The sequence below is a fragment of the Bradysia coprophila genome, unplaced genomic scaffold, assembly GCF_014529535.1.
Source record: "Bradysia coprophila strain Holo2 unplaced genomic scaffold, BU_Bcop_v1 contig_138, whole genome shotgun sequence".
Lineage (NCBI taxonomy): Eukaryota > Metazoa > Arthropoda > Insecta > Diptera > Sciaridae > Bradysia > Bradysia coprophila.
Genome location: NW_023503409.1, coordinates 9,790,765 through 9,810,098, shown reverse-complemented (window position 1 = coordinate 9,810,098; position 19,334 = coordinate 9,790,765). Strand labels below are relative to the sequence as shown.

The 19,334-nt window shown below is 43.8% G+C and overlaps 1 protein-coding gene across 5 annotated transcripts; it reads left to right on the top strand.

Annotated features, from left to right (window-relative positions):
- Window positions 1-391: 391 nt before the first annotated feature.
- On the top strand, window positions 392-19,212 carry LOC119073990 (midasin). Of its 5 annotated transcripts, none has more exons than XM_037179903.1 (26): window positions 399-658; window positions 938-1,158; window positions 1,216-2,125; window positions 2,187-2,350; window positions 2,427-6,798; window positions 7,558-7,592; window positions 7,659-7,921; window positions 8,084-10,820; window positions 10,889-11,000; window positions 11,119-12,020; window positions 12,082-12,258; window positions 12,322-12,552; window positions 12,614-12,825; window positions 12,885-13,024; window positions 13,086-14,753; window positions 14,819-15,658; window positions 15,720-15,841; window positions 15,904-16,036; window positions 16,108-16,208; window positions 16,267-16,448; window positions 16,507-16,725; window positions 16,821-17,856; window positions 17,928-18,030; window positions 18,151-18,315; window positions 18,385-18,903; window positions 18,968-19,212. In XM_037179903.1, the coding sequence occupies exons 1-26, from the start codon at window positions 413-415 to the stop codon at window positions 19,148-19,150; spliced, it is 15,993 nt and encodes a 5,330-aa protein (XP_037035798.1). In that variant the 5' UTR covers window positions 399-412; the 3' UTR covers window positions 19,151-19,212. The 5 variants fall into 5 exon arrangements, with proteins under 5 accessions (XP_037035801.1, XP_037035797.1, XP_037035798.1 ...); XM_037179901.1 differs by having other exon boundaries at window positions 2,427-7,592; window positions 14,819-15,072; window positions 15,628-15,658; XM_037179902.1 differs by having other exon boundaries at window positions 398-658; window positions 2,427-7,592; window positions 18,151-18,237; window positions 18,857-18,903; window positions 18,968-19,165.
- Window positions 19,213-19,334: the final 122 nt, after the last annotated feature.

The window sequence follows — 19,334 nt, the reverse complement described above, 5'->3', positions numbered from 1 at the left end:
TTTTTTATATGAAATCGCTGTTTCCTCCGGCTTGTATGTATAGACCATACCTGGTTTGTACATTCATTGAAAATTTCTCTATATTGCGATAAGTTTCTTCCATCGTACGGTAAAAACGAATTTTGACAGGCCGAAAACAACCGACATTCATCCACAGAAGCAAACATAACCGCAACTTAAACAAATTTATTCGTTAAAATTTCAAAGTGAGGTTGTGCTGGCTTCTCTGTGGATGACGATTCACATTTTGAACGGCCTTGGAAGAAACCTATTAAGCAATAACAAAATGTATAAAGTCATTCCTGACGTTCCTGACCCATGTACATTCATTGTTCCTGACCACCAGCTCGCGGAACTATCGACAGCTCTGTATGCATCAGCTGTCACAACTGTCACTGTGTGTAGAGCGCACATGTTTTGTTTTTCAATTTCACGTGTATATTGTGATTGGAACGTCTTATTACATCCGAACTCGGTAAATAAAAGCTGCCTAAATATTGTGCGCGAATCATTTGTAATTCACTCAGTTGCAATGGAAAAAGCCGTGGCTTTTAACATTGAGAACGACTATGGTCAAATCTTATATTCGTTGGAAAAGTTACATCAATCAGCCGCACCATCCGAAACGAAACGTTTCGAAAAGGTGTTGAGGTTATGGGTAAGTACATCTGTTATCAATAACGACGACAAAAATAATGACAAGCTCTGGGTAATATGGGCAAACGGCCGATTAAAAATACTTTGATCGATGGAAGTAATAGACCCGATAATGACACTGGTCATATGTTGGCCGTCTGTAACAGATTAATCGAGCAATGTGGTCGGCAACAAGTGTTGTTCAGGCACGTCCACTTTCATTCGTCATTTCTGTGACAGAGTGCATCTGCGGCCATTTGTTGCGTATCTCAAGGATCTCAAGACACCTCTTGTTTTACAGGAAAAAAGGGAATTGGACTTCGAGAAACTGGTCACCTTCCTCAGTGATGTCATCGTCAAGCAGACGTACACAAATCCAATCAAATCGCTGTTTTCGAATCGACTGTTTCTGATCGTAACGAAGCGCTTCTCATTGGCAGTCAAGGTAAACGATCAGGAACAACTGCAAGAAGAATCCATTTGTCTCAGTAAATTGATTGACCATTCCGTGCACATATCAAAGTGAGTAACACGAAACACGCCCCCGCTGTACATCCGCTAACGAATTACCTGTTTCAGTCATGCTGTGAAGTATTTTAAATTGAATGCAGCGCCATTCGGTTCGGCAGCAATTGAAGAGTCCCGACCGAAGTTGAAGAAACGAGATCGTCGACCGACCCAATTGGACGTGGTGAAATGTTGCTACTACTTCCTGAAGGACAATTTCAACTTCTACAAAAATGCCTGGAAGTGGTCCGACTTCCTACGAACGTATGCGAACAACGACTGTGACCTACAGAAACTCTACACCAATCACATAATGGCAATGCTGATCGGTATGTCCGTGCATCAGTTGAAAGAACTAAATTGTGCCATACCGCGGCAATTAATCTTGGAAAATGAGATGAAAATCCATCCGATTACCGAAGACAAACCGAGTGCTGAAAGTGCATCAACCACATTAGTTCCGTCAACATATCGCAGTGATGTCGTGTGCTGCATTGAAGGAGTTTTCTTGCCCATCTACGATGTTGCTAACAAACAATTCTACCACAAGAACGATGTGGAGCGTATAGTCGATGTTGCTTCTACCAAAGCGAATATGCGGAGCATAGCACTGGGAATATCGTCGAACAAAGCGATATGTTTAACAGGTCCAGTGGGCTGCGGCAAAACCACATTGGTGGAACATTTGGCTAAGCTTACCGGTCGCATTGCTCCGATTTCATTCGGCAACGAATTCGATGCGACAGTATCGAGTGAAAAGACCAGCACACCGGGTGAATCGACAAAGAGTACGCTGAAACGTACGAAGGATGCCGATAATCGATCCGACAGTAAGCCTACGAAACCCACAAGAGTGAAGTCGAACAATGGATTTTTACGTATTCAATTGGGTGATCAAACCGATAGCAAAATGCTGCTCGGACAGTACCGATGTACAGATCTACCTGGCGAGTTCATTTGGCAAGCTGGCGTTTTGACACAGGTAAAACAACAGCGTTTGACATTGCTGGCAGTTTGAATGCAAATCTTTGATATTTCCTTAGGCTGTGATTAGTGGCCAATGGCTGCTGTTAGAGGACATTGATTGTGCTACGCAGGATGTAGCAACCGTTTTGACGAATCTAATGGAAAACCGATATTTGAGCGTGCCGGGATTTCGGGACTGTGTACGAATCGCGCCTGGATTTCAGCTGTTCGTAACGCTCCGGTAAATATTTTTGTCCGAGTTCCTTGACTCCTTGTCGACTACAGTCTGCTAAAATACACCTCCTTTTCACTTACAGAAGCCAAAAGTTAGCGAACCATTCGCAACACTCCAACTTCCAAATACTTGAAAAGTATCTCTACAACGTCAACATGCTGCCATTGTCCCGCAGTGAACTATCAGCCATCATCAGTATCAACTATCCAAAACTGGCAACAATTGCAGACCGGATCGTCGACGTTTACTTGGAATTCTCCAAAGGAATGCATCAAGACAATGCCTCACCCATGGACGATGCCATGGACGTTACTATCTCGACACCATCCGAAACGGTATCAACGGCTGGTATGTCCAACTCCAATCGTTTGGTGTCAACACGAGATTTGTTCAAATTGTGCAAACGATCGCATCCAACGTTTTCGGTCACCAGTACCGAGTGTGCCTACAATGTGTTCCAAAATGCCGTCGATTTGTTCTGTTCGTATCTGGCCCATGACACTGACAAAACGCAGAGCGTTGCCAGAATCGACACCAAAACGCAGTTGATTGTGAACATTGGGGCTAAATTGGGTGTCAATCAGTCTCGCTGTGAGTTTTATGCGAATGAACATAGGCCGGAAGTGGTTATCACTTCCACCGACATTAAGTGTGGTCGGGTTCGCGTAGATCGAAGACTGAATTGGTTAACGGAAAAGCATGTGGACAGTAAACGGAGCAGTAATGGCACAGAGAAGAACGTTCCACAGAAGAAGAAGAAAATCGATGAGGGGGCCTACGTTAACCAGTACCTGGAGTCGAAGAACAAAGATCCAACATTTTCGTTCACTCGGTTGGCTCTATGCATTCTCGAAAAAATCGCCGTTGCTGTCACGCACAACGAGCCAGTGTTGTTGGTGGGTGAAACTGGTGTTGGAAAGACCAGCTCCGTGCAGTATTTGGCTCATCAAACGAAACACAAATTGGTCGTCGTGAATATGAACAATCAGTCGGATGTCAGCGATTTGATTGGTGGCTATAAGCCCGTGGATCTCGAGTTCGTTGTCAGACCGATGCGAACCGAATTCGAATTCCTGTTCAAGAAAACGTTCAACATTTCGAAAAATCAAAAGTTTCTCAACAACTTGAGCATTCAATTCAACGGCTCCAACTTCACCATGATCATCAAGTTAATGTTAAAGGTGTGCGAAACGGTGTTCGACAAGAAAACCGACATGGACCAGTCGATGAAATCGAAAGCACTTCTGACGCGATGGTCATCGCTTCGGATAAAGCTGCTGAAATTGAATTCTCAGCTGAAGAATTCGATCAACATATCGTTTGCGTTCATTCCCGGATCGCTGGTGAATTGTATCAAGAACGGTGACTGGATTTTGCTGGACGAATTGAATCTAGCATCGACCGAAACACTGGAATGTTTGTCGACAATTCTCGAACCGGACGGATCGATTGTTTTACTGGAGAAAGGAGACTATGTGCCGATCGAACGTCATTCAGATTTCCGGATTTTTGCTTGCATGAATCCCAGCACCGACATCGGAAAGAAAGATCTGCCGATCGGCATTCGCAACCGTTTTACCGAATTCTATCTCGACGAACTGACGACGGAAAGTGATTTACAGATTTTGATCGGTGATTACTTGACAACGATCCGTAAGCCGAAAGTGTTTGCTATCGTGAAACTGTATCGTGAACTCCGTAAATTGGCCAAACTGAAGCTAAATGATGGCCTCGGAAACCGACCCGTTTATTCGCTTCGAACATTGTGCCGGGCACTAAGTATTTGCGCGAAAGATCTGTGTGGTTCCGTCGAACGCAATTTGTACGAAAGTTTCTGTGTCGGTTTCCTGACTCAATTGGATCAGGCGTCGCATGAAGTTGTACGGTCAGAGATTCAAGATAAATTGTTGTCGAACGTGAAAGCCATTCTGAATCAAGAAATCAAAAAACCGGAAAACGGAGACTACATCAACTTTGAAGGATACTGGATCCCTGTCGGTCGGCGTGATGTCTTGGAATGTGAAAATTACATTCTAACAGCGAGTGTCAAACAGAATTTGAAGGACCTGGCTCGGATAATATCGATCGGGCGGCTGCCTGTTCTTTTGCAAGGACCAACCAGTGCTGGTAAGACCAGTTTGATTGATTACGTAGCCAAACGGAGTGGCAATTTTTGTCTTCGCATCAATAATCACGAGCACACGGATCTGCAAGAATATATTGGAACCTACACGTCCGATGTCGACGGGAAACTTTCGTTCAAAGAAGGTGTCTTAGTGCAGGCCATGAGAAAGGGCTACTGGATCATTTTGGATGAATTGAATTTGGCGCCCAGTGATATTCTAGAGGCATTGAACCGTGTATTAGACGACAATCGTGAGCTGTACATTCCAGAAACGCAGACCCTTGTGAAAGCTCACCCGAATTTCATGCTTTTCGCAACACAAAATCCACCTGGACTATACGGCGGTCGAAAGACATTGTCGCGTGCGTTCAAAAATCGTTTCATTGAACTCCATTTCTCCGAAATACCAAAAAGTGAACTGGAAGTGATTTTGGAGAAACGCTGTCTCATCCCAAAGACGTACGCTCAGAAGATGGTGAAGACGATGTCAGAGCTTCAAATAAATCGCGAACGCACAACCAAAGGATCGTTTACTCTGCGCGATCTGTTCCGCTGGGGAAATCGATACACTTTCGCCGATCGGAAATTACTGGAGGACAACCGGTATGACTGGAATCAACATTTGGTGGACGAAGGATTTCTGGTGCTCTCATCGAAAATACGCAACGACGTCGAAGTGGAAATCATCAAAAAGTCGCTGTTCAACCATTTCCGCAAGGAGATCAATTTGAATAACCTGTTCACGTTGCACGACGGCACGTCCATGGTAACGAAACACATCCTGGAAAAGATCGTCAATCATCCGAATTTCGGGAACATAATCTGGACGTTCAACATGAATCGCATGGCGGTGCTGGTAGCTAAATGTATCGAATTTAGTGAGCCTGTGCTACTGGTGGGCCCCACAGGATGTGGCAAAACGACAATTTGTCAAATTTTGGCTGATGTCAACGAAACGGAGCTGAAAATTTTGAATTGTCACATGCATACCGAAGGAGCGGACTTTCTCGGTGGATTGAGACCGTTCCGCAGTGACGATAATCAGAATAAGATGGTGGAGAAGAAGCAATTATTCGAATGGGTCAATGGACCGCTGGTTACATCAATGATTGACGGCACATATTTCCTTGCTGATGAGATTTCGTTGGCTGAAGACTCGGTTTTGGAGCGATTGAATTGTATACTGGAACCCGAAAGAACGCTCCTGTTATCGGAGAAAGGTGGCGCAAACGAAAGCATAATTTCCGACTCAAATGACACATCGAGCGAATTCGTGATCACCGCCAAACCTTCATTCAAATTCTTCGCTACAATGAATCCGGGTGGTGACTTCGGAAAGAAAGAGCTGTCACCGGCTCTGCGAAATCGATTTACGGAAATTTGGTGCAGACCAACAGACAATGAGGATGACCTAATCAAAATAGCAGCCCATACGCTCAGAGAGAACTTCAAAAGTTTGCCAGATCCCAGCTTGAATGAGATGGTGGATGGAGTGGCGAATGTCATTGTTAAAACCGTGTTCTACCTGAAGAAGTCTGTGGACAAATTGAATTTTTCCATTCGTGACATATTGGCGTGGGTTGAATTCATAGCAGCCAATTCTCCGAAAGCTTTAAACGTACACGAGTCGCTGTATTACGGCTTGGAGACATTATTCCTGGACTCGTTGGAAATGTTGCCGCACGATAGTTTCAGTGAAATTCAAAATATTCGCGCCAAAACAACGAACAATTTGATGGTCCACATCAAACACCAACTGCAAAAGTCCATAACAAGCGAGGACATTTATGCAACGCGAGGATCTCTGATTGAGACGAAAGACTTGACATTTGGAATCAATCCCTTCTTCATACCAATCAATGCGAATGCGCCACAGAAGAACACTGACTTCATGTTTACGGCACCGACGACTCAGCAAAATTTGTTCCGACTACTCTCGGCACTTAGCCTGAACAAGGCGATTTTACTTGAAGGACCACCGGGTGTCGGTAAAACGTCGTTGATTGAGAATTTAACCACATCGATTGGATACGACATCGTTCGCATCAACCTCTGTGAGCACACAGATTTAGCTGATCTGTTCGGAACCGATCTACCAGCGGAGAACAAAGATTTTACAAACCAAACAGAATCAAACGACTCGTCGCTGGGATCGTTCATTTGGCGTGACGGACCTTTACTATCGGCACTGAAGGCTGAGAACACGTGGATCTTGTTGGATGAATTGAATTTGGCACCGCAGAGCGTTTTAGAGGGGTTGAACGCGATTCTTGATCACAGAGGCGAAGCATTCATTCCGGAACTAAATAAAACTTTCAAATTGGGTCGAAAGACTCGCATTTTCGCATCACAAAATCCACTTCGACAAGGCGGCGGAAGGAAAGGATTGCCGCAATCGTTTTTGAACCGATTCACCAAAGTCTATCTGCGTAAACTGGCAACGATCGATCTTTTACACGTAGTCAACGGAAAGTATGAATGGTACTTCGAATCGCTAGCCAAATACTTTGACGTGGATCTTGATCGCAATGGAGCTGATGAACAGGATAGTCTGTTCAACAATCGGTCAGCACAATGTGAAGGAAGACTAAAGTTTGACCTAGCAAAACGATTGGTGTCATTTTCCGAACAACTCGACGACGGAATCACCAACATGGAATTTGGCCATAAGGGTGGACCGTTCGAAGTGAATCTACGCGATATTTTGCGCTGGTGCGAGTTGCTAACCAACAGAAAGACTGGCTTTCTGATGTCGGAACAAAGCATCACGTTGGAGAACTCGTTTGCCGATTTTATGCTCGTTCTCTACGAAAAGATGAAATTGGTGTACTACGTCCGCATGAGGACGGACATTGATAAAGCGTTCATTCGCCGTAAATTCGCCGAAGTATTTAATTGTGATGTTGATCGACTGGAAGGAAGCTCTGCTGATGTATCACTGTTCTGGAACGACAACACCGTTTACATGAACGATATCGAAATCCCGAAAGCGTCGAGCGATGAATTAATGGTTCCGCGAACATCATCTCCACTTCTGCTTCCGTCACAACTGGAAATAGTGAAAAGTTTGGCCGAATGTGTGATCAACAAGAAACCAATCATTCTGTGTGGCTCCGCTGATTGGTACGAACAACTTAGTCATATTGTCATTCGAACGGTGTAGATCTCACTCACTTCTTTTGATTTCAGCGGAAAAACGAAAACCGTCGACGTTTTGTGTACGATACTAAATCGTAATTGCGTGGTGGACACCATTGACGATTCGGTGACGGGCAGTTTTCAGCAAGTAGATCTCTATCGACATTTGGAAGAAGCGGCCAAGAACATCGAGTCCATTTTGATCGTCAAGCTTCAAGAGTTTGCATTGGCACCGTCACCACAAAACAATAAAACATTCCTGGAGCTTCTGGACCTATGGGAGAGTTACGTACTGTCACTGGAACATACGGAAGGTGAGTTTTTGTTGTCTTTGAACTTTGCAATTGTTAGGCGAATAACCTCTGAGTGGTCTTCTGTTGTTCGAATTGTTGGCTGATTCCTTAACCTGAACCCAAAACTCCTGCCTATTGTTACCGTCTCAACCGCTGCTAACAGATGACTTTATCAATTTTCAGTCACATTGTCATCTGCCACATCCGCTGAACTGCTGGTATTCAAAAAACGTCAAATGCATTTGGAGAAATTGGTTGAGTGTCTGTCATCACTCCACACTGATTCATCTGAAAATCAAACGGATGGGCTAAATTCGTATGGAACTCGATTGCAAGACCTTGGGAACAAACTGAAGGCTCTCCGTTCGATTGTGGAGAACACTGTTACGTTGAACACCGGCGGTCACTTTGAATGGGTCGACTCTAAGATCGTAAAGGCTTTGAAATTTGGTCAATTCATCTGCTTGGAACATGTGAACCTGTGTTCGTCAGCCGTATTGGATCGCTTAAATTCCGTGTTCGAACCGAACGGCAGTTTGTTGATTTCCGAGAAAGGTGTTTCGGTTGACAATGAACCGGATGTTGTAACAAAACACGAAAATTTCTGTGCTTTCCTCACATTGGATCCGAAAAGCGGGGAAATATCGCGGGCCATGAGAAACCGATGCATTGAAATCAATATCAACAAAGAGAACTACAATGCGGACGATCTAAAGCGTTTGATATACACGAATGGAGTAAAGGACACCTGCTTGATTGACTGCTTGTTGAAGATCCATAGACGAGTCTCAGCGGTGTCCGATTTCAATGCATTTGGAGTGGCGCACATTCTAAAATGCTCGTTTCTGATTGCTGAAAACAAACGACAAGGACATTCTAATGCTGACGCACTAAAGGATAGCACCGTTGAGGTATACGTCCGGTCGTCGAGCATTGATCTACTGGGATTCGGATTGGACTTCTATCGGAATAAGCTGGAAAGTGAAATTATGGATGAAATTGCAACCATGGCACCGATAACCAACGTTATCAACTACGACAACATCATTCTGAAAACATCCGAGTTGGGAACATTTTCGTTAATTCAATGGCAATGCGAGGTACTGCTGACATTGGCCCGTTGTCATCAACAAAAGATTGACCCGAATGACATTTTGCCGAACGAATTTTCTGGGTTTGCTCAGCTGCCGATGGATGCAAGTGTGGAGAAACTTTGCTACATGCTGTTGGTGGTCTATGACATTAGTTCCGCTGATGACGTTGAACACCGGAAAACTTTCTTAGAACTGAGTCTATCCGCAATATTCGGTAGTGACGCGACTGCTCAATCAACAACGTTGCGCAAACTAAACAACCAACTTTATCACAGCATCGCTGGTTCGCAGTCAGTAAAGAAATTGCAGAACAAAAATGTGCCGTGGAATAGTAAAATGTTCCCGCGACTCCGAAGCTACAAAATTGAAAAGCTTTCAACATCTGAACAACTCAAGATCACGGCTGAACTGATTACCAAGATCGTGTCGAAGGAGATCGTCACCAAAGACTCCATCAAGTTGAATCAAATCGACGTGCTGACCTATTCGAAAGCCGTCCAAGCCGGAAGCATTCAAGACAGTTTACGGAACGATTGCATCACATTCATTCATCCGTTGTTGGCTTCCACTGCGCAGTTCATTCAAAACTCGCTAACCAATTCATCTGAGGTCACCTACGAAATGTTCTCCCAGCTGATCTGCAGCTTTCTATGGACCGATCGAATGCAGCGAATGTCGCATCAACAGTTGTTCAAGAACAAAAAACTGAACGAGAACGTGCTTGACAAATTGATTCTTCATTTCGGTTGGCTGCAAAAACATTTGGTCAATCCACTGAAGCAATCTGCCGACGACACTGCGGCAAGTGCTGCATTTGAGAAAGCATTCGGTAAGATTTCAATGTACATCCAGTCCAACTGCCACCCGTTGAATCAGGTGCGGAAGGAGTATGTGAAGAAGTTCACCAACTTCATGCCGTACTACGACGAACATCAAGTTTCACTGCACGAATGTGTTCGGGAATTCAGCAATCTGACCAGCCTGGTGGCGCACCTTGGTCGATTCGGGAAGGACGACATAATCAGGAAAATAAAAATTCTTTTCAACGAGAGCACCGCACAAATGAGAGAATTTCTAACTGAATGCAGCAGCGATGGTCTGGAATGGTTGGACAGTGGTGTGGTTGCACAAGTTCTGGACAACGAGAGCAATGACGTACCGATTGCTGAAATCATTCGAGACAAGAAAGAGAAGTTCTTCGGAAATCTAAATGATTCAAGTGACATCGATACCGTGGCACTGAGAAAGTTGAACGATTTTCTACCGGTCGCCGAATATTTTGCGATGAAGTCATTGGTTCCGGTGCTGTTCAATCAAATATCCAAATGTTCCGTCAACACCGAATTTTTCAACCGCATCAACACAATCAACGTAGACCTCCTACAACAACTGAAAGCCATCAAAAGCGACAAGTACACGGAATGTGAAACAAATTGGAATGAACTAATGCTTCAGCTGAAAGACGCTTACGATTCACCAGCCGGAAGCGATCTACCAGCCATCATGTCAGCATTCACAAACAATTTCTATAAGAACTATTCGTCGTTCAATCGCAAGATGATCAGTCAACTGCGGTCATTTTCGATGAACTCGATCTGCGTCCAAAGTGACTTGTTGCACAATCGCGAAATGGATGCAACGGTGGAACGTCACGCTTACGATGGACCAACGCTGACCGTATCTATTTTGAATGCACTGCTCGATGACCGTGGACACTTTAAATCGACAGGATTGGGCGAAGCGCATATATGGCGGAGTACGTTAAGTATGCTGTCGAAAGTTGTCTGGTTCAACATCAACATTTGCGACAGTCACTTTTCCGTTGTGTAAGTTCTCCAGTGATTTGATCGGAAAAGGATGTCCATCGTTTACGTATGACGTTTTCTCTTTACAGTGACGGAAACCTGGCCGCTAGTTTAAACAATGCCACCAAATTGTTGGTGGAGCTGCATTGGATCAAAGACAAATTTCTCAGTGAGAATCCGGAGTTTTTCGATGAATTTTTGGTGAGTTCTTTCTTCTTGCTACAATTTTCTAAGAAGCCTGACGCTTCACAATATGATTGTCAACATCCGTCGTTGGTTAACTATCCATCTAATTCTCTCTAATTCTCTCTTGTTCCAGACTATTATCAAGCTTCTGGACGATAAAGTTTCCAAATGCAGAACCATCGACAGCGGTCCGACAAACGCCAACCTTCGATCCGATCAACTCTACTACTCGTCAATGCTAAATGTACTGATCGGATCGATCGAGATAAATCTGATGTCGTTCATGCCCATCATTGATCCGGTTGAGAAAAATCGTTTGAAAAAGGTCTACAACGAGGAGGACGAACATCACATCACCCAACTACTATCCGTTTACGATGCTTTCAAAATCATCACGAACTATCGAGGACTCAACGAAGAAATGTTGGTGCATCTGCGATCGAAAGTGGCACAAATCGAAGGAAGAAAGCAAAAGTTTTCGAAAAAAGTGGCACTGCGACCGAATGAATGCATGTACGGCGATTTGGTGCGCGATGTTAATCACTTCCTAACGACGTGTTGTCATCCGAAAATTCTGAACGGTCTCGTTGTTTCCGTTGACGAAGCATTGGCATACAAATTGGACAATGAAACTGCCCATCAACATCTGCAAACGGTTGATGAAATAGTCAAAAAGATCGACCTGTGGATCAACAACGCGCAACAATTCATGCATCATCAGCTGAACAAATACTCGGCATATTATCGCGACTTCCTCACTCCCATCGAAAGTTCGTTGACAACGTTACGGTTCGGCTTCGTTGGACTTCAGAGCTGTTTGATTCGATCGAGAGACTCGATTTGCTTAAAATCGAACGGAACGTATTCGGATATCAACGAAAATGGCAGATTGACTCCACTGTTCGGGCATCTCATCGAATTTCCCAGTGTCAATGGCATCGATGTGTTGCCACCGAAATCCGGGAGTCCCATGCAGACGTCTAACATAATTAACGTTTTGAATCAGCTGCCAAACTATGAGGAATGCTACTTCATGTGAGTATACAATCGTTGGTTCACCATTGCACCGTACTCAAATATTGGCTCAATATTTCAGGCTCGTCAAATCGAAACTTCACGAAATCCGGAATAGAATCGAAATATCGGGCGATGTGTCTCTGGACTCCTTTTCCAAATACGATTCGGTCCTCAACATTTGCAACATGATTTGGATGGAACAGGAAGAGCTGAAGAGAAAGAAACTTGCCGAGGAAGAAAGCCTCTACGTGCACAAGTAATGAGTTTTCGGATCAAGGGAGACGAATTCAACGAAATTTCAAATTTTGATTTCTTTTAGAACCCATTGCGAGACGGAAGATGAGGAGGAAGTGATTTTAAGCGAAATTGAAAAAATGTTCCCTACCGACGTGGACAACGATTTCGGCGAGTTCATCCAGTCGAATACGCTGGAGAAAATCATCAAGAAAGCCGTTCCGAAAAAGTCGAACAAATCCTTGGACATTTTATCGATGGAGGACATGAAGCTGTTGTGCAAATCGTTCGTTGATATAACCAACAAATTCTCGAGGTTTGTTCGGATGATTTCCAATCGGTTTTTCCTGTTGTGACAACCAATTATTTCTCGTCAGGTCGTACTATTACAATCCTAAATTGAGTGGAAACAAAGGCAAAATGGTCTTGGATTTCATCAGTCCGTTCAAAATCAATTCGTTCGTGTTCAACCAGTTGCTGAACAAATACAGATCCTGTCTCGACAATAAAATGGATGAGATATTTTACGGTGGCGTTGGCTTGATCATCGCAATATCACAGCAAAATTATGATTTCCTCCAATTGACTGGTAAGGAACAATGGCCAAACAATGCGAGTCGGTTGCACAATATTTTACTTTACTTCCAGAAAAACCTGATCGTCCGTACGACTTCTACAAGGACTCCAACATTTCTGAAATCGTGGGTTCGACTGAGGTCCTGTCTAAAATTGAAATCAGGACCAACGATGAACTCAATCTGTGGCCCGATCATGCTGTCCTCATTGATGTAATGTCGAAACGATTGACCCTGTGAAGACCTCTCCTAACCAAAACATCTTTCTTTTCAGATGATTCGTATTATCGAGCGAATAAGATCGTTACCAATCACATCGTCGGTGGTTCGATTCAGTACCGGCTTCCAACTTCTTCGACAAAAGCTGGACGAGTGGAACAAACTGGCACATAAAAACAATCACATGAAAGGCCTGGAAATCGAGGTGGCTCAGCACATTCAACGATGGACGAAATTGGAACTGCAGTTTTGGAGAGAGTGTCTGACACAGTCGTTCGAACGGATGGAAGACAAAGGGTGCAAGTACTGGTTCTTCGTTTACAATCTGATACACGAGTATCTGCGTGAGCCCAAGGATCAATTCGCTTCGTGTGATTTGACGGACATCAAATCGGTTGAGAAATGTTTCGGTTCCGATGATGTTGCAACTGATGTGGAAGTGAAACCGCAAAAGCGATTGAAATCGAACGATGTCGTGGCTGTACTGAAACAGTTCATCGAATCGTCCAATTTCGCTGAATTTTCGCTGAGAATGTCGTTGCTGAAGAGTTTTGAACTGTACTTGCATCACATCGATGCGCCTACGAAACGTCGAGACAATTTGATCAAAATTCTGCACAGCTTGCATCTGTACTACGACCAATTTCGCATTGCCATTGTGGAACGGATAAAGGCGATTCGGGCTCCGATTGAGAAGAAACTGAAGGAGCTTGTGAAAATTGAATCGTACAACAAGGACCTCTCATACTTCAGCATGCGAAACAACATCGCGCGAGTGCATCGCAATTTGCACAAATTTTTGAAAGAATTCGAAAAGAATTTGGATGAGAAAATTGTGGCCGTTTTCCAGTTGAAGGAACTGAATTTCTCGATGGACAATGAAAAGGACAAAAAGCAAAACGACGACACTTACACGAATGCCTGCAACGTCGACGTAAAGTGTTTCATCGCATCGTCTAAACTGCTTGAAAAAATCCACATCGATGAATCCGCCGATCTAGATGCCAGACTTGTGACAAAGGTGCCAAGACTGTTCGGAACATCGCGAAACATTGTCAAAGAAGTGATACTTCAATCACAATTCCCGATGTTAATTTCGAACTTGGACCTGTTACTGATTGATCAGATCGAGTCATGTGAACATCTGCGCAAACTGGAAGTCGATCGTTCACAAATCAAAACGAAGCAGAAGGTCCAGGCCAAGCAAATACTGTCGCAGAAACGAAAGGCTCTGTCCGATGTGTACAAAGTTCTGTCGCAATTGGGCTTGAACTTCCGTACCGGTCTCATGGAGAACTCTTTACGAGAGGAAATTATCGATCTGAAAATTCAGCCGTTCTGTGTGCGTTCAATGATCCTCGATCCGAAACACAGGCAGATCAATCAACATTTAATGGACACAATCGACAACTTGGATCTGTACTATGCCAAATGTGTCTTCAAGTTGAAGCTGTTACAAACGGTTCTGCTCACACCTCATGCCGATCTGGGACTACAACATCTGGAGCGAATCAAGGGATTTTCAATTGACCTTTATCTGTTGGTTCAGTCGCAAAGGAATGACGTCAGTGACATGGTGAAACGGGTCTACGATTTGCAGCAACAGATTACAAAAATCAGCGAACTCAGTCGTTGCGTTGACAATGGTTTGGAGCAGAAGGAATCGACCAATTTTGTGCATTTGAAGTCTACGTGCCTCTTCATCAAGGAGAGTCTTGTCAAGGTAAGCTTTCCTCGTTGCAGCAAGTGACCTGTGCTCGTGATATCTAAATTTTCTTTTTCTTTTAGATCTGCAACGTTTTCCATCAGTACGTCATTTTGCTGAAGAGTGTGCCGAGTGAGAAAGATCCGAATTGCCAGCTTTTCGATGACCGGGCACCATTTAACCAACTGTCCGAATCGTATTTGCGAATCAAAGAGGGCTCTCTGAAGATTTTAGACAAATCAGCACAACTATTACTCGATGTGGAGCAAAGCACAGCCATCGCTTTCCACAACAGCGCAACGGTTGGACTGCTCGAGGGACGATTCAACGAGATTCTGTCCGCATTGGAACAATTCTCAATGGAATTCCAATCGGATGGGAATGAATGCATTGTCATTGGCACACCGGTCATCGAATTGTTAGAACAAATCAATGGCAATCGCGTAGAATTTTCGTGCAACGATCAGGAAGATGGTCTAGTCGAGGCTGATAAAATTGACACAGAAGTGGAGAACATTATCCATTGCACCCTGATACCGATGCAAACGATCTACAAAAAATTGGCCAAACAGAACAAGAGTGCACCTGAAACGACGAACGAGGAACAGACTGACAGTGACCTCCTTCAGGACAATCATTTGAAAACGAAGATCAACTACGAACTGTTGACCGAATTGGAGATACTGAACGTTGAAAAGGTGACCAGAAAATTGACCAATATTTTGCTGACCTTGCAGTACGGAAAATGCAGCAAGGAAGTGAATGTCGCGAACATCTCCAAAAAGGTCATCACACTTCTGCCCATCCTGGAACAATATCAGTTGCTCTGCAAGTTCTTTTTAATCCAACAACTTGGCGCACACAAGGTGTCTACGAAAATGCTGTCCGTAATGCTGACTGTGTTCGTTGAACTGGGATCGAAGGTACGTAATGGACGAGATGAATTCGATTTGACGAGGAAAATAAATTCACAAATTTTCTCAGGGATTCTGCATTCCACCCGATCTCATGGAAGACGAAGATGGAGAGTCAAAACAAAATGAGGGAAAGCGTGGAGAAGGATTCGGTTTGGATGATGGAACCGGCGAAAACGATGTGTCCGACAAGTAAGTTCAACTTTTCCCCAAATTATTTGATCGAAACGATCCAACTTTCCATTTGTTTGAAGAATCGAATCTGAGGATCAGTTGGATACTGCCAAGAAACCCGGTGACGAGAAAGAATCCAAAGATGAAGAAGACGCCGATTGCAAAGAGGAACGCGGTATTGATATGAGCGAAGATTTCGACTCAAAGTTGCAGGTTAGTTTGTTTGATTTGACGGGTGAAGTTGGGGTCGTTGTCTTCTCTAAACTTGATGTCAACATTTACAGGACGTGGATAAAAAAGGTGATGACTCAGATGAAAGCGAAGAATCTGATAACGATGATGAACCGGACAAACAAATGGGTGAAACCGAAGAAGGTGCCGAAAGGTAAATTAGTCAAAATCAAATTGCTTTCGTGTCTCTCATAGCCTGAAATTCTATTTAGATTGGACAATCAAATCTGGGGTTCCGATGAAGAGGAAGAACCCAATGAAGATGAACTGAACGAGGATGAGAATGGAAAAGGTTCCAAAGACGACACCGACGCTCATAATGATATGGACGCTAACGAAAATGATGAAAATCAGCAAGGGGATGAGAAGCACGACGGACTTGATGCGGCCGACAGTAAATTGAATCTTTGTTTGTTTTTCGAGTTGCGAATTTCAATTGATTTTCCTTCCAGACGAAGAGGATAAGAAAAAGCAACAGAAAAAGGACATTGACAAACTGGATGAGCCGGACGTTGGAGACGATCAAATCAATCCTTACCACAATGAATTGGAAGATCCACCAGAGCCTGATGACATGGATTTAGGAGAAAATTTCAATCTGGATAACGAAGATGGCAACGACAAAGAAGAAAATCCAGAGGAGAATCCATTCGACATTGACACAATGAAAGGTAATTTTGCTCACTCCTTTCCAATAGACCGGGACCGAGTAAATTTTGTCGTCTGCAACATCCCGTATACCAATTCAGTCAATTTTCTTTTTCAGAAAACATGGAGGTGACCGAAGAAGAAACCAATGAGGAAGAAGCAGAACCCGGCGATACTAAGACCGAAAATGATCAAGACGGTGACAGCGATTCCGAATCTGAGACTGAAGATGGAGTGAAGAAAACCAGCGAAGAGTGTGAAGATGCTGAAAATTCGGAACACGAAGATGAAGAACCGTCAACCGAAACTCCTGGAAAAACGGATGATACAGAAAAGGATGAAGAACAGGTCGGAGACGAGAAAGAGGACAAACCGAATGAGACCAGCGACTACAATGAATCCAAAGATAAAGCGTCACGCGAAGAAAATGTTCAAGCAACGCCGGACGAAAAGTCGAAAGGCTCAAGTGACCAAGTCCAAATCGAAACGGCCGAAAAAGAGCAGAAACAAGACGATGAAATGGATGCTCAAGATACTGGTGAGGATAAGCAGGGAACTGGTCAAGCGGAAAATGAAGACTCCAAGAGTGGTCATCAAGGATATTCCGATTCAAAGGAAACCAAGTCAAAGGAAAAGCAGCAGAAAGAGAAGAAATTCCAGGAGAAACGGAAACACGGGAATACGAACGAAGAGCGAACCGTCAGTGACACCCAAAAGGAAGATAAGAAACAGCTGAAAACAATTGATAAGTTGAACGAAAAAGAAGGCCACGACGACGGCGAGGAAGAGAAGGAATCGGAAGAGGTCGACGAATATCAGCATATTAAGGACGCTAAGAAAACGGACAAGACAACCTACGACAATGCCACCGAAGAGCAGTCGAAACAAGTTCATCACGAAGAAAATGCCGAAGATGAGTCGACTGGTCAAGACGAAGGCAAAGAGGATCTGATGGAAGTGGATGAGGAAGAGGAGAAGATGGAAGTGAATGCTGACGAAATTCAAAGCGAATCAACCGATCGCAAATCCAATAAGCCGTCCAAGGAGCGCAATAATGAGGAACAATGCGAAACCAAAGAGGTGAATGAGGTGGAAGGCGAAGCGGTGCAAACGCATTCGGCACTTCGATCAGATGATACCAGCGCTCATTGCATGTAAGAAATATTTTTCTGTTTGCTTCGATGCGACAGTTTGTGTGAAATTAATTGGTGTCATTCGTTTACAGAGCCGAAATTCTGCAAGATGCATCCATACCGGCAGAGCCTAGTGCATTGGATACGTTGGAATTGAGGAGAATGGTCAACCAGGAGCTGTATAATCCAAAGTTGGTGAGTGATTTTACTGATTTCTGTTCGCTAGACATTTCATAAACGGCAAACGTATCTAGATGTGACAATTAAGTCTCTGTGACGACCAATAAAAGAGTTTCTTTTTTCTTATTACAAAAGGTGCTTCCTGGTCATGAAGATTTTGAAATCTGGCAGACGATTTCCAACAAAATGCTGCCGAACGCTAGAGAACTCTGCGAACAGTTAAGACTGATTTTGGAACCCACAAAGTGTACCAGATTGAAGGGAGACTACCGAACCGGTCGACGAATCAACATGAAGAAAGTAAGAACCGAAAAAGTCTAAAAATATTTCCGGACCTCTACAATCGAGATGCTTTTGTCTTGTTTTCAGATCATTCCATACATTGCCTCACAGTTCCGCAAAGACAAAATCTGGCTCCGGCGAACAAAACCCGCCCAGCGTGACTACAAAATTTCCATAGCCATCGATGATTCGAAGTCAATGCATCACAACAATTCCAAAGACTTGACGCTCATGGCCATTTCGTTGGTGTCGCAGGCGCTCAAGTTTCTCGAAAGCGGAAAATTGTCAATTGTCTCGTTCGGCGAGGAGCCGAAAATCGTACTCAATCACACGGAACAATTTGACGGGCCGAAATTAGTCAATTCGTTGAATTTCGACCAGAATCAAAGTAGGATCGGGGAATTGCTTGACTTCGTTCGGATTGCCAGTGCAGAAGATGCGGGCGGTTCTTCCGACAATGGAATATTTGAGAATTTATTGTTGGTGCTGAGTGATGGCCGGAACATATTCAGTGAAGGCGAGCAAAGGGTACGAAATTCGGTGAAACTGGCACGACTTCAGCGGATCTTTATCGTGTACGTCATCATCGATAACCCGGAGAATAAGGTAAGTGAAATTGACTTCAATTTGCTATCAAAATCGTTGGTTAACATTCATTCTCACGTTGCAGCGTTCAATACTGGACATCCAAGTGCCGAAATTCTCAGCCGATCGGAAATCGCTGACAATGAACTCATATCTGGATTCATTCCCATTCCCGTACTATGTCATCGTTCGAGATCTGTCTCAGCTACCGTTAGTGCTAAGCGATGCTATGCGTCAATGGTTCGAACTTGTAAATAGTGAGCAATAATTTGAGTATTTTTACTGAGTTAAATACAAGAGACCCATTGGTCTCACTGGAAATGATAAAAACGCATTTGATGCACTTGTTCAGCTCTATAGTTCACCAATTGTCAGTGCGAAGGAATTCGAAATGAAGATATGCTGGGCAGAACTTACTACCAACGACACATCCTTACTTCCTAAAAAACACC